At 40.8% G+C, this 15,466-nt stretch overlaps 1 protein-coding gene across 1 annotated transcript in view; it reads right to left on the bottom strand.

Annotated features, from left to right (window-relative positions):
* The window catches only part of LOC311060747 (carnitine O-palmitoyltransferase 1, liver isoform-like), a 23,894-nt gene extending 12,070 nt beyond the window's left edge, over positions 1-11,824 (bottom strand). The window contains exons 1-5 of the mRNA XM_084079057.1: positions 11,711-11,824; positions 5,269-5,414; positions 2,444-2,583; positions 1,630-1,801; positions 930-1,031 (exon numbers count right to left, since the gene is read on the bottom strand). Of these exons, the coding sequence (XP_083935183.1) occupies positions 930-1,031; positions 1,630-1,801; positions 2,444-2,583; positions 5,269-5,409 (555 nt within the window). The 5' untranslated portion in view covers positions 5,410-5,414; positions 11,711-11,824. The remainder of the gene's footprint in view (positions 1-929; positions 1,032-1,629; positions 1,802-2,443; positions 2,584-5,268; positions 5,415-11,710) is intronic.
* Positions 11,825-15,466: the final 3,642 nt, after the last annotated feature.

The following is a 15,466-nucleotide window of genomic DNA, read 5'->3' as shown; positions in this document are numbered from 1 at the left end:
TGCAATAATTGACCATATCCTCATGGCAGATATTTTGCTCTTACGCAAGGGTGGGGTTTCCCAATCTCCAAGTATGAGGTAAGAGCAAAATGGCTGCCACATGAATAGTCAAAAGGAATATAAAGCCAAAAAAGGCCAGAGTGAATATAAATACATATCATATAAACACATTGTAGTATGTACAAAACTGATTCAACTTGATACAATAGTTAGTTTTTGTTACGTTTGTAAATTTGTATTCATATTAGGTCATTTGAATAATTGTGTACCGTGCAAATATCACCTCCCTGCCTCCCCCCCAATCATCATGTCTGAGCGTCTTCACTGTGTCCAGTGCACCATCACCCCTCCCTTCCAAAACCTCACAATGTGATGATTTGGCACATCTCACCCTCTTAGCCAGGTTTTCATTCCCACCTAGTGTATCTGGTCATTTGCACATAAATGCATGCACACTTTCCGTATCTGCATTCCGTCTCACCTTCTTCACTGTGTCCATAGGCCTGTCACAATTATTACATGATCGTCTAATCGCAATTATTTGAGATGATCGCAATTCTTTTTGCATAATCGTCATAATCGTTTCCATGTTGAAAAGTTCATACATTTTCAAATATAAAAAAGCAGAAATAGCAGATCTACAAGCTTACAACGCTGTAAGCTTGTAGATCAGCTATTTCTGCTATCTTTACATGTATAAAATTATTAAATATGTCAATAATTTGTCATATCTGCCCTGTGCAATTTTTTATTACGAAGCCTAAAAGGCAAACAGAAATAAAATTGTTATTCATATGTTCCAATTTTCAATGCCAAACACGCAATTAAATCGTCAATCGCAATTATTTGAGTGGGCCTATGTGTCCAGTGCACCATCACCCCCCCACCCCCCCCCCCCCCACCCCCATCCCATCATAACCATGTCTCACCCTCTTCACTGTGTCCTTGATGACAGGCAGAGGGAGATTTGGCAGGGAGCCCTGGTAGCTGTAGAGCAGCGGCTGTCTGCCCGAAAATATCCGCACCAGCGCCTGGCGTGGGTACAACGTAGAGACACACACAAGTTATGTAAATTATAAATATTTAAACACATCCTAAAGCAGTAATGGACTAGTAACATCGGTGTGTTAAAACAACATATTTTAGTGACACCCCTAAAGGCCAGTTAAAGACATATGATTATAAACATTCTAAAACTACACCTTTTGCTTACTACAGTATGTATGTTTGCTTAGTATGAAATGGCCCAGGATAGGGAAGCTAGGTTTCAATTGGTTAACAACCCATTAAGACCTGGAACGCATCTGTGTCACTTTAGATTTCTTTGGCTATTCAAAAATAGCAGATATACAAGCTCATAGCGCGGCACCGAGTGCCGTGCTATGAGCTTGTAGATCTGCTATTTTTTTTAAAATCTTGAACATTTTTTTTTTTAGATTTCTTTCAAAAAACGGCTAGGATTTAGATTTTTTTAAAGAATCGCCTCAGGTCTTAATGGGTTAAAAGAAAAGAGAGAGTTAGAGAAATAAATGGTGTGTGCGTGCGCATGCACTGTGTGTGTGTGTGTGTGTGTGTGTGTGTGTGTGTGTGTGTGTGTGTGTGTGTGTGTGTGTTCATGATGACACTGACCACCCAGACTTTGGTGGTGTTGGACATCTTGTTGTGCTGCTCGAAGATCCAGCGGTGATAGGAGAGGAGCTGCTTGAGGCAGAGACGCATGGTGAAGATGAGTGACAGCCACAGCATGGTGCTGAAGACCACCGCCGACACCACCGTCTGACACTGACTACTCATAGACTGACTGAGAGAGAGAGAGACAGTGAGAGAGATAGAGAGAGGGGGGGGGGGGATGGTACGGAGGGGGGAGTTGGAGAGGAGCATGGGGGCAACAGGGAAGAGCAGATGGTAAGGCGAAAGAGGAGTGGGAGGATGGAACAAAAGATAGATAATTGGAGTAATTGGAGGAAAGGGGCAATAGAAGGAAAGAAAGGGAGGAAACGTATGAGGAGGGGAGTGGGGGAGAGAGAGAGATAGAGACAGAATGTGACATGAAGCGAGGAAGACCTATCTGTCTCACCACAGTGGTACTACCAAATACATCCTACTGCTTTTTTTCTTCAAATAAATCTATTTCCTCCTTTTAGAATCAATATAGGCAAGGTCCCTTCAGTCATACTGTAAGTGAGCGCAAATTCTGTCTTATGGATACAATAGTGAGGAAGAGCAGATACATAGAGACAGAGAGAGAGAGAGAGGGAGAGAGAAAGAGAAAGAGAGAGGTAGAATGGAATGAAAAGGTAGAATGAAGAGGAAAAACACAACATAACAAGAGATAGATGCAGAATGAAAGACAGACAAATTATGAGAAAAGAGGACAGAGAGCCACAAGTGCAGGAACAGGAAATGAGGCCTTTTGACCATATTTGGCTTTCATGACAGTTACCTGACGGGCAGGTGCTCCTGTATCTTGGCTATGAGGCCCATGGAGGGGTCAGAGCGTGTGTACATGGTAGCCAGGATGGCTATGACTACGAAAAGCCAGGAGGAAGGGCTGGCAGGATACACGCCTGTTATCACGCCATTCTGCCGGGAGAGAATATAGATTAATAATAATAATAATAATAATAAACTTTATTTGTATAGCACCTTTCATGACATGAAATGCAGCTCAAGGTGCTTTAAAGAGCAAGAATACAAATACAGAAAAAGTAAAACTAATTTAACAGATTAGATTATAGTGATTTGATTTGTGTCAATTACACAACATTCCTTTGCGGTTCCCCCGTCTTAGGCAGTGCCCACTAACGGTTGCCCATGCAGGGCAAGCACATATTCTGGCAAATGGAGTTTGCTTTCTGATTGCCTGAACGGGCAAGTGCTTTTTTTTCTTCCTTTCTTTTTTGAGTATTTTTTAGAAAAAGGGAAGCAACCTCCTATTGTTTGCTATTCACACAATATGAGATATATCTATCAATAAACACTCAAATGTACTTTGCTCAGACAGACAACTTGGATTACAAACAAGTTTTGTAGTAGAGGGTATACGAAGGTATAAATAGCCTATATCCACTTCAGTGGGAATTGTGTATATTTACTTCTAGTGTGCGCAGCAACAAAAAGGTTTGACTTGAGTGCTGAGTTGTCACAACTTTGATTCTGAATATTTGAAACTTTTTCAATGCTCATGTGCCGCACCATCGATACTAGCCGTGATTCTCCTATGACTCTTCTTGTCTAGTGGAAAAGTCAAGAAAACAACCTGCATTTTTCTCTCTCTGCAGGGACACACAGGCCACACACACACCACACACACACACACACACACACACACACACACACACACACACACAAAGTTACCCACATGTAGCAGCCCGCCTCACTCACAGTGCTGCACTCAGCTCTCCTCACTCGACTTAACTGCTCCACTTATATAAGTGGCTGCCACAGTGTCATAGTTTGCGGGTGTTAGCTTGTTAAATGCAGAGCCTCTTTGTATGGTTTTGATTGTCCAATGATTGTGCTTTCTCTTTCCCTCTCTCCCGAGCATGATTTGGCTGAACTCTTGTTCAGAATGGCCAGAAAACAGCAGGAGCACTGTTTGGAAGTACATCACATTTGAGGCAAATTAAGAAGGATGAACTGCTAACATAATAGCATTACCTGAACTTGATCTATTGAAGTCTTATGTTTTAATTTTGTTATTGTACAATCCAGAAATGAAATGTAGGTGAAGTAAATCCACCATTATTCATTAGTTGTTTAAAGCATTAACTGTACATGTACAGTAAACAGAATGGGTCACTGTGAGTGGATAGTACAGTATCTCAATATATAAGCTCCCAGGACATAGATAAGTTTCCCCCCTAGAGAAATGTCTGTGCAGTGGAATTCTCTCCACTGTGTGTGTGTGTGTGTGTGTGTGTGTGTGTGTGTGTGTGTGTGTGTGTGTGTGTGTGTGTGTGTGTGTGTGTGTGTGTGTGTGTGTGTGTGTGTGTGTGTGTGCGTGTGCGTGTGTGTGCGCGTGCGCGTGCGTGCGTGCAGTGCGGATGTTACGGTGGTGGAGGTCTATTCAAAGTGTGTCCCAACCCTACATATGTGGCTCACTGCTGATACGCAGCAGAATTCTCTCCACTCCACTGTGTGCGTGTGAGTTCCCAACATCTGTGGCTCACTGCTGATACGCTTTACACAGCTGAGACCTGTCACTGCAGAGAGGGGAGACAGAAATAAAGAACCCCTACCTCCCACCAGGATGGAACACAGACAGAATGTGAGAGTGGCTCATAAGCATTCAATAAGGCCCTTTAGTTTTTAGTTTTTAATCATGGCATATCACAAGCATCTGTGTGCACAAGCATCAGGTTCTGTGTCATTTCTTGGCATGTAACAGATGCAGGAGGTAATCTGCTGAGCAGAAAGAAGCGACAGCTAGTGCTGTCACGATGATGACATTTTGCTTGACAATTCATTGACAAGTAGGCATGAATGTGTGGGTGGTAGAGTTAATTAGAGCCCGGCCAATATATCAGTTTGGCCGATATGTCGGCCATTATTTCACTTTTTTGACGACATCGGTATCTGCAACTATGCAGACGGTGTGTCCCAATTTTTAACCACTTTCAACCTAGTGTCACTATTTTGGGCATGTCATTATGAGTGAAAAGATTTTCAAAAACAGCATATATCTAGAAGGTTACACTGTGCCGTGATGCGACACGTTTTAAGCTTGTAGATCGGCAATGTTTTTACATTTTTATAGGGCTTTATAAGTGGTTAAATAAAATGAATCATGTGTATTTTATATTTGTTTGCTTGTTCATTGTGTAATTAAAGTGAAATGTTCTTTTCCTATATTGAAGTTTAATATATATGTACATACATGATACATGATACCTTTTGTATATATCAAAATGATTTGTGTTTTGTTTTGCTTGATTATAAGTTAAATGTTCTCAAATTACAACATTTATTTATTTTTGACAAAATATTGGTCAAAGCAAAGGTTATCGGTGGTCGGTAGTCTCCAAATCCGGATCAACATAAGACCCAAGAACCTGCCATTGGTTGAGCTCCAGAGTTAGTTAATCTGTCAAAACTGACATGTGTGATGGTGGTGGAGAGACACAGCCAGTGATGGAGGCAGTCGAGACGAAAGGTTTGGCTGGGGATTTTTGCACATCATCTTGGAAAGGTAAAATAAATACTGAAAGAACTAGAGCATGCTGAGTGTGCTCCGTTCTCAATCGATTTTGGTGGTAGTGATGGTACCTTGAGTCTGATGAGGCGCTTCTTCCAGGAGCGCAGGCCAGAGAGGTATATCTGGGCGAGGGCCTGGTGAGACAGCTGCAGGTCTATGCCATCCGGGGTGACAGTGAACTGGAAGGCCACCGCCTGGTGGGCTTCTGCCATGATCACTGGAACGAGAGAGAGAAAGATTGGTGGGGGGTGTCGGGTGTGAGAGAACAGAAAAACAAGGATACGATTCTATAGGTCAGCCCTAAGAGATCATTCTGTTCCCTAAATCCTACCAGATCGACCAAAGTGGTTTGAACCCTGCTTAGAGTTTCAAGACAATCCGGCCATTAGATTTGGAGAAAGTTTGTGTGCAAATGGACATTTTGGCCTAGGGCAAAGGCCATGGGGTCACCGAAACCTGTCAAATTATCCTCAGGGAGCATGAAGGTTCACAGCAAATTCCATCCCAATATAGCCAGTCGTTTTCAACATACAGTATCTTGATTTATGTGTTGGACGGGCTGGTCAACTGACTAACAGTAATGCCATCCTATAGAGCCCTGCCGCTCGCAGGGCTAAAAAGAGAAAGAGAGCAAGAGTGTTTAAATTTTGGGGCCTAAATCGAGTAGGCCAACGGTTAGGGTGGGGGGGGGGGGGACATTTCTTGTAATGAAAAAGACATACCACTATTGCACTGTGCTGAGATCAGCTGAAAAGCTGTCCGCCAGCAGCAGTCATCAACACTTTTGGTGGTGAGTGATGTTATTGCCTTTTTACAGCTGAGTCTTCCCCCACAGACAACATGCATTGCATAGCATCGCTGCCTGACTGAAACCTTGTATCTCCATATTTTATCTGCAAAATATCAGATCTGCAAGCTCACAGCGTATTGCAATGTGTTGTGAGCTTATAGATCTGCTATTTTTGAAGTTTTGGGATATCTGTTTTTTTTTTAAATATGTTTTTGCCTATAATGACATTATAATGACATTGTAGAAATATTTAACCAAACTCAATTCTTAACATGAGCTTGTGACTAAATAATACTTATAATGAAAGTGGAACACAGGTTATTTTTTTCCATTTCCTGAAAAGTAACATACAAGGCTTCCACCCGATAGCGACGATAAACAGACAGATGCAGAAATACTGACAGAGAAACACAGGCTCCAGCTGAAGAGCCAAATTGGTCGTCAAGCTCATTTCACCTACATGGTTCATGGCAATGTACAAACAAAACCTGTTTAAATGTTGAAGGTGGATTAGCACCTGATTAGCAAACAGAGACGATAAGCATCGTGAAATGTGTGGTGGCAATTATGCGAGAAAACGCCAGCAGGTCTGTGACAAACACAGACATTTAACAGTGCATCTCAACTGCTTTGTTTGACTGACTTTACATTCCCACCTCAAAAAATAATAAGCCGGGCCACCTTGGGAATTTGGTAGTACAGACAAGTGGTAATTTCTATCATGACAAACAGTATACACACACTCGAAAGCTCATAATTTTATCCTAACACCATATGGACAAGAACTTCTCCACAGCTGCGTTTATATGATCAATGGTGCTCTCATTGGTTGGAAGAGACAGAGTGCATAATTAAAAGAGAAAAAGAAAAAATCCAATTTGAATCAGACCACAGTTACAGCACGATGTTTTGAGTCGTGACTCGTGATCAAAATTCAATCAGCTACAACTAAGCAGTTAAATGCAGACTGGCTCCCAAAGATTGCAGTAAGTGCTGAATAATGACTGATGGATGGATCTAATTGACTGGGTGAGTTTGAGTCTGAGTGATCATCTGATGCTCGGATATTAAAAGGCGCTCAGGAGACACATAATAGTGTATATTATTAGTCATTAGCCTGTTTAACACATGAAATTGATGGAGGTTGATGGTTTGGCGTTGACTGGCTGTCTGGGTGATTTTGGTTGAGCCCATTACGGCTTCCCCACACAAAGGGAATTGATTTAACACCACAAATAGGCTACAGATAATGCCCTGGGGTTCAGGCAGTCTGACTGGACAGAACGCAGCTCCACAGAGGCTGAGTGTAAAAATGGCAAATGCCCACTTGCATACCACACATGCACACATCATGCACATGGAAAAAAACACACGCACACACACGCACACACACAATCAATCCCTCCATCCTCACTCAGTCTCAGGGGGTGTTCTGCCCTTTGGGGGAGAGCTGGCACTGGCAGAGTGCAGTCATGGCTGTGCCAAGGACTCACAGCAGTGAATTTCAGCCATGGTTACTCCAGCCACTTTCTTTGGGTGCCAGCACAGGAGGAAATAACAACTACAAAAAACCCTCACGCCTTCTGTTCAGTTCAGCACTGGAGTCAGATAACAAAATGTTGGCCCTGGGTAGATTTTTCTCACCGATATCTCAATATGCTCTGGTTGAAATACAGAATCAGAGAGCTTTAGCAGACAGGATAGCATGCTAATCCCCTGCCTTCTCTCTAGGCAAACTCAAATTCTGCAACTCGATCTGGAGCTTATGTTCTGCTTTTCTATGGATTTGTTATTGAAGAAAATGACAGACAATGACAAACTCGAGCCATAGGACTTTTGCGATTAGGTTACAGGCTTAGTGCTATTTGGTACAGTAAGCATCAGCGAGTACAATATGAGCCTACTCTGGATAGAAATAAATGCCTGTCTAAAGATGCGACAGGATAATCAAATGCCTGTCTAACGATGTGACTTATGCTATGGAGACCCGGGTTTGACTCCACACTTTACTTGAGGACTAATGCACAGTTTGCCTGTACTCCTCTCTTCTCTCTCTCACACATACACTGATAAATGATAAATATCCAGAATTATGCCTGCCTGCAAACAGCAAAACTACAAAAAAAAAACGTTTTTAATGCTATATCCATTCTGTGTTGCATGGAAAACTACCAGGGAGAGAGCAGAGATGGAACAGCAGGGAGAGAGAGAGCGAATATTGCAAGCAGGAAGCAGGGGGGGGGGGGGGGGGGGGTATAAATTGGGTAAAAGGTAAGCAGCCATGAGGTGTTGGGATAAGGACAGGTACAGTACAGGTACAGGAACACACACTAGAGGCATGACTCAGACTTTTGACAGACTTAAGTTCTTCTTGCATACCAGAACTCACTTTAATTCAGTGAGTTCTCTGGACACTTCTAAATCTATATCTTCCTGCCCTTTCTCTTGCAGTGCGGGCATATACAGTAAGTTAGACATTTGGTGCATGATGTGAAATCACATGATGAGTGAGACGACACGCACGCACGCACGCACGCACGCACGCACGCACGCACGCACGCACGCACGCACGCAGACACACCCACACACTCATACCAATCCCCATACAGTCTGACCGATAAGAAGGAAACACATCTCTGTAATAAAATGAAACAATAAATCATCACTATGGCAACAAGCAAGTGACTTCTTCAGGCTGCTGACCTCATGATCATGTAGAAACATTTGCATACCGTGGTACACAAAACAGGGATTCTTCTAATGGGCAAATACCACAATTACAGGTAGTGTAAGTGATATTTTTTGCGAAAAGGTTAAAGGTCTATATTCTGATAGTAATCGTTGCTAGCTATGATAAACAGGACATACAGGTGGGGTGCCAATTTCATCCAATCCAAGCTTAAATTTGATAGTGCTCTAGTTTAAAATGTGTCTGCTCGTTTCTTTGTGTCATCACTTCTAATTTCACTTGTTTATCCTGTATGAGTTCTCTTTCCTGATTAGATAAAATTGGTATCCCGACCTGAAAAATCATTTTCTGTTTGCTAAAGAGCCGGAGAGACAGGGAGATCCCTGTTACAAATACTTTAACTCTATAGCAATGATCGCTATCAGAATATAAAGCTATACTCATTGTAACAAAGGAAAATCACTTATCACTCACAGTACCGCACCTTTAAAATATGGAAATACACTTTTTTTTGCACAGTGAGTGTGGCTTTATGTCCTGTGTAAACAGAAACAAGAGCAGAGCTTCTCCTGCCCCCTATATTATGATCACACAAAGATGGACAGCTTCATATTCGTATTATTATTATCATTATTATTATTATTAGATTTATAACAGCAGCTAATGGAATAAAATGTAACGTTTGTATGCACACAAAAAAACATTGCCACAACATCATTCCTCCCACTCTCTGCTAATTAAGGAGCTGTGAGCTATCAGCTGATGTCACATGAGTCTTGGTTCTCTCTCATCTCTGGCCTGGGTCTGTGTAACTGATAGAGTTCATTAACGAATACTGATTTGTCATAGAGCCTTAAAACTAAGTGGCATAACAATTCAAGCCCAAGAACTTTGACTATACATAAGTAACTATTTTTTACTGTAAGCAAGGCAGCTATTGCCTTTTTTTTTGTTAATGAGTAATTTTAAGTGACCTGGTGGTCTAGCGTTTATTGCAGCTCTGTCATTATATTATCTTAAGCTGAGAACAGAACAAGTCCTGCATTTGCCAGTCAGTCATTATCCTCTGATGCTATAGAGGAATGTATAGAGGATGTCTATATAGTCTGTTCTTAAACATGTTAATCTCTGAATACATATTAAATTCACACATTTCCCCAACAATGTGACAAGTTAACTGGGAGATTGGAGAACTCATCAGTGTTGCAAAGGACATGCTCTTCTTGATCCTATAACAGTGAACCTAACACATTAGAGGAAACGGTGACACATTACATCCTGAGTCTGACCTGACCTATATACAGTAGATGATAGCCTACACATATGGCCCTTCCCACAATGTACACACAACATAGAGTAAGAGCAATATGGATACAATCATACCAAAATAAATATAGCCTACACAGTGAGACAGATATCGCATAACGAACGTCCTATTATATAGCCTTGGATCAAGACTATCAGTATCAGTGATGTATTTTATCGAGTCTGAGTTTTACTTTCACATCTATATGCAAATGTCAAAATCGATAAAATATATCTAGTCTTGATCCGGATGAACTTGATGAACTATTCATATGTAATAACCGCATTAGTTACATAAGTTGTTAATGTTTACCCCAAGGAAACACTGCATACTATACAATCAGCAAGTATATGGCTTGATTATTATTATCATCAACGTCATAAATTATTGTTTTGATTGATTGATTGAATACAGAAATGTTAACAGCACGAGGTACAGTCAGACATTTGAGCTAAAAGGATGACACTAAAAAGTCCTGGGGACTTGAATTGTTTCCATTGTGGTCCTCCTATGTATTCAATTAATCAACAATACATAGCATAAAAATAACACCAACATACAATATCATCAACAACTATAAAAGACAGTGTTATTACTATTATTTCACAGTGTTATTATGTTATTATAATGAATGTTGCCACGTTATAGTCGCCACTACAGTGCTGTTGTTGGAGAATTCCAACGGACTATGGATGCTCTTCTCTCCACACAGCGCACATTCTTATGAATGGTTTTGATGGAACGCAATAACGTATTAATACCACCATTGATTTGTGACCACTGACCACAAACATTCCACTATACGGTATGCAATTTCAATGATAAAACACGAAACATCGTAACGCGAGCCAAATATTAAGCAATGCAATCCATTTGCCTGTATTACTGTTATTATATCATTAATAGTGTGTGTTTCCATCTGTCGCCCAGCCCCATGCAGTCAGTGAACACACAACACTAAACCCTACGACACGGTGACCGGGAACACTCGCCCCAAAACACGCTCGCCACCATTTTTTTCCCGAACCAGCGTTCTTGTATTTTTTTTTTACTGAGGATAAGATTATAAATAAGTTTATCGTATGCTAGCCCCATTACGAACCGGAGGAAGAGGTTCGTAATGGGGCTAGGGTTAGGCATAGTTTTACTGAGGTTAAGGTTAGAGATAAGTTTGAGGTTTATAGGCATATTTTACTGAGGTTAAGTTTAGGAATAAGGTTAGGATTAGGCAGTGGTGGAATAAGTACTCATATTTTTTAGGGCTGAAGTGGTATGTTTTGTAATAATAATCAACATCTACTAATCAAGTATTGTAGTAGAGTAAAAAAAGGTACAATATTTGCCTCTGAGATGTAGTGGAGTAGAAGTAAAAGTACTGAACATTGGAAAGTAAAAATACCTCAAAATTGTACTTATGTACAGTACTTGAGTAAATGTACTTAGTTACTTTACAGTTTACACCACTGGGTTTAGGTAGGCATGGTATACTGAGGTTACGTTTAGGAATACCAGGTTAATACCTCCGGATTTGCGCCGGGGGCGACTGTGTTTTGGGGCGAGCGTTTTGATACTCTACGACACGCTAGCATCGGTGAAGCTAACCCGGTTGGTCTCTCTCAACCCGTTCAGGGACAAAAACAACGCCGTCGTTTCATTTCTAATGCTAACCCGGGATGCACAAACAACACGATGTCAAGTAAAATGCTGTTTAGTCAGCAGCATACATACCCGTTAGTTTATGGACACCGTAGGATTGGAGTTAGTCAGTCAGACCGCAGCAACAGCAACAGCAGGCGACACTCAGCCGTGGCCTGTGACGTCTTCTCCTCTCTTCACTTCCAGCCTCCTCCTCTAGAATACTCCTCCACCTCCAGTCTGTGGTGTAAAGTAACTGAGTACATTTACTCAAGTACTGTACTCAAAGTACAATTTTGCTTTTTGCAAATATTGTACTTTTACCCCACTACAATTATTTGAAAACTTTACTTTAGTTACTAGTTACTTAGTAGATTTTGATTATTATTACAAAACATATATTAACCCCTTGGCCATTTGAAAATAACCGGTCTACAAATGCAGATCCACAAATGGAACCAGTTTGGTTTTTCATTTTGTACATTCTCAGTTACCCAAAAGCTAGGGTCCATTAATGGTTGTGAGAATGAGCCCTTTTGCGGCTGGAAGCAGTACAGAGGCGTTTGTAAAGTGCAACCAAAAGGTGTGTTTATTCACCGACGTCAAACAAGACAATATGAGCTCCAATACAGGTGACAGACATGGTGTTGCCTGGCTTTCATTCTACCTCTAACTAAACAGGCTTGTTACTGGCAGCATTTTATACTCAGCTGGAGCAGCTCAGGCAATTAAGACTCCACCATGTCAAGGGGTAGATAAACAGATATACAAATACAGAAATATATAAATACAGAAATACATATAACATTAACTCATAAAATATCTTAAAACTCCATGAACTACTACACCACTAATGATTCTCATACTACAACTTTACACAAGATCCCTCACAATTCCAAATACACATTATAACCCCCCTCTGCCCTTCTGACTTGGTCCAGCCCAATTACACTGGCAAACAGAACAGCCCACTTTGGTACATGTTAAGTTTTCAATCATTACTCAGCATTACCCATATTGCACCTCTCACACATTCCACTTAGTCTCTATTGCACTCATATTACACCAATTGCACTTGCCAGATATCACCAAACATGTTGTCTCCATAGGTGGACTAGTTAGCTGAGTGGCCAGCTCAGCTGGACAGTACACATCTCAAATGTTCAGTTAAATGTAATCAACAATAAAATGACTGCATTCCTTTCTGTGCAAACTACAATGTGCAAATTATGCCGTGCAAATACTAAAGTGACCATATGCTATGCAATTAATCCATCCATAAATAAAGGTTACAATGTACATGTGCAAATGGCAAGTAACAGAGGACCTCTCTGTTACAATGGTCCAATCTCAATTGAAGATTGGACCCCCTGGTGGGCCCCGAACCCGACGTTGAGAAACGGTGGTTTAATTAGCCCTGGCGCGTCGCAAATAGCAGCTCAAAAGGTTACTTTTCTAGACCAGGGCAGCAGGGATCCTAAGAACATTTCAGCTCGAGGTGCAAAAGTTTGTCTCATCAGGAACCAAACTTACGATAGTCTACATTATGAATGAATCAATCACTTCATCAGCCCTATTTAAAAAATAGTGACAATAGCCCCTTTCTGTTGGAAGGTGACCAATAAAAAATGGTCTGTGGCCCAAAATGGTCCCCGACCCTATGTTTGGGAAACACTGTCTGCCTGTTGGTGTGGACTGTGGATACATTGTAATGTTATGTATACACACCAGGAACACAGAAATCATAGCAGTGGGATGTAATGCTATTGGCTTAAAACTGAGCACTTGTCTGTGAAGGACCGCCCACCAGCGGTGGGAAATAAAATAGTTCATGATGTCCCTACAGTAAAGTCAGAGTAGACCAAACAGCAGCCGCATTACATCAGTTTTATTTACAGTTAGCTATGATGTATTAGGCCAGTGGCTCTCAAAGTGGGGCCCTGGGACCCCCAGGGGTCCTTGCAGAGGGGTTCTAAGTCATTCCCAGTAAAATGAGGTATGCAGTTTAATTTCACAATTATTTTACCGGTTAGCCTAATGAGAAAATGTATAAAAATGACTTCAGATCATAAATTTCACTCTCGCCACTTGTTATCTCCCCACTTGTGTAGAATACTATACTAAATATAATCTAACAACAAAAATCTTGTTTTAAGGGATCCCTATGACTTAAAATGTTGTGCTTAATATACAGTATATTTGGTGGACCTTACATGAAAATGTTTGAAAACCACATAGGCTATTTCTAATCTATACTATTTTCTAGACTTCTGCTTCTATACCAATCTTCTATACTTCACTTGACAGTTTATTTGGTCATATCATCAATGTCATGCCACAACAAAGCAACCCAAAGGATATACAAACCTGTCAGTTGTTCTAAGTAAGTAGCCTTATGGTCCATACTTTAGGTCAGGGGTATCTCCTGTTTCCTTAGCGTGAAGCAGCTTGATGTACAAGTACACCCACTGGACATGATGCTAGTATGTCAAAGGTATTTACACCCAATCCAACCCCTGATCTAAGGAAGGGAGGCATTGGGCATCATTTTTATAGTCTTTGGTATGACACAGACATGTATTGAACCCTGACCTCCAATCTCAGGGCAGACACTCTAACCACAAGGCCACTGAGCTGGGTTATATACAAATGGCATAAATAAAAGACTAAAAACACATGTAACGCAGGGTCCAAATGTACACAGACATACAGGTTCAACTCTTAAATAGAACTAAATACACACAGGCACACTATTTTAGGGTTTATTATTATAACCATAACAATAAGGTGGATCTCTCTTTATTTTGACCATCAATTCAACCATAATTGTTCTTTTTATCACAGGCAATAGTTATAATAGTGCACTTTTTATATTTAAATTATGATACAGACATTTCTTTTTTTAACACCTTATTCTACTGACCCTTAGGAATGGAGAATAGTTTACAATCTTAGCTAGAGTTAGGTCAATGAATGTGGAGGTGAGGATGGTGAGGAAGAGGGTGATGAGGAGGAAAGAAGTGGTGAGCAATGATAAAGTGAGTGCAGATGGTGAAGCTATCGACTTGGTACACTTTCTCTTGTGCTGATGGCCACACAACAGGTGAAGGCAGACTGACAGGTCAAACAGACAAGGCATAAAAAGCAAGAGATGAGAAGAGAATTAGCTAGCATTCAATGTGAGTGAGAAAAGGTATGTGCACGTTGGTTTTTTTGGGGTGCGTTTATGTAGGGTTTTAGCTAAACAAAGCTGGGTCAGTCACGTCCCTATACAGCATGTTTTGAAGAGAGCTCCCTGTGTCCGTCCTTTGCTTTAAGTCAATCGGTATCCTGTTCAATCTCTGTGCTGCGAAGCGTTCCTCACTGGGTTACTACTACGATGCAAGAGGGCGGATCACATTCACACAGCTGTGTTGTCCAATCACACACAGCTGCTTCATCCACTGGACTCACATACAGTACGTCCCTGGTATCAGAACAAAGCGTGATAAATGGAGTGCAAAGTCATATAGACAGAAACAAAGATAATCGGAGATTAGTTTGTTAGTATAGTAGTATCAAAGTCATTCTTTTAAGATATTGTAAGGAAGGGCTGGAGAAGGAAAAAAAAGAACTTCCATTAGCTGCTGATAAATGTTAGTTGGTATATACAAATCAAAACAAAGGATACATACATTAAAAAATAAATATAATTATTTATAAATAAATAAATACATAAATAAATAAACATAAATAAACAAACAAACAAATTAGACAGTAGCACTGTGTATCCCTCTGGAAACATTCTGCAATTCTGTTGCATATTGTACCGTATGGAAGACTGGTGATGAATGCAGTTTAGTGTGGTAT

The sequence above is a fragment of the Gymnoscopelus microlampas genome, assembly GCF_963454915.1.
Source record: "Gymnoscopelus microlampas genome assembly, chromosome: 14".
Classification (NCBI taxonomy): Eukaryota; Metazoa; Chordata; class Actinopteri; order Myctophiformes; family Myctophidae; genus Gymnoscopelus; species Gymnoscopelus microlampas.
This window is presented reverse-complemented; position numbering and strand designations above follow the sequence as displayed.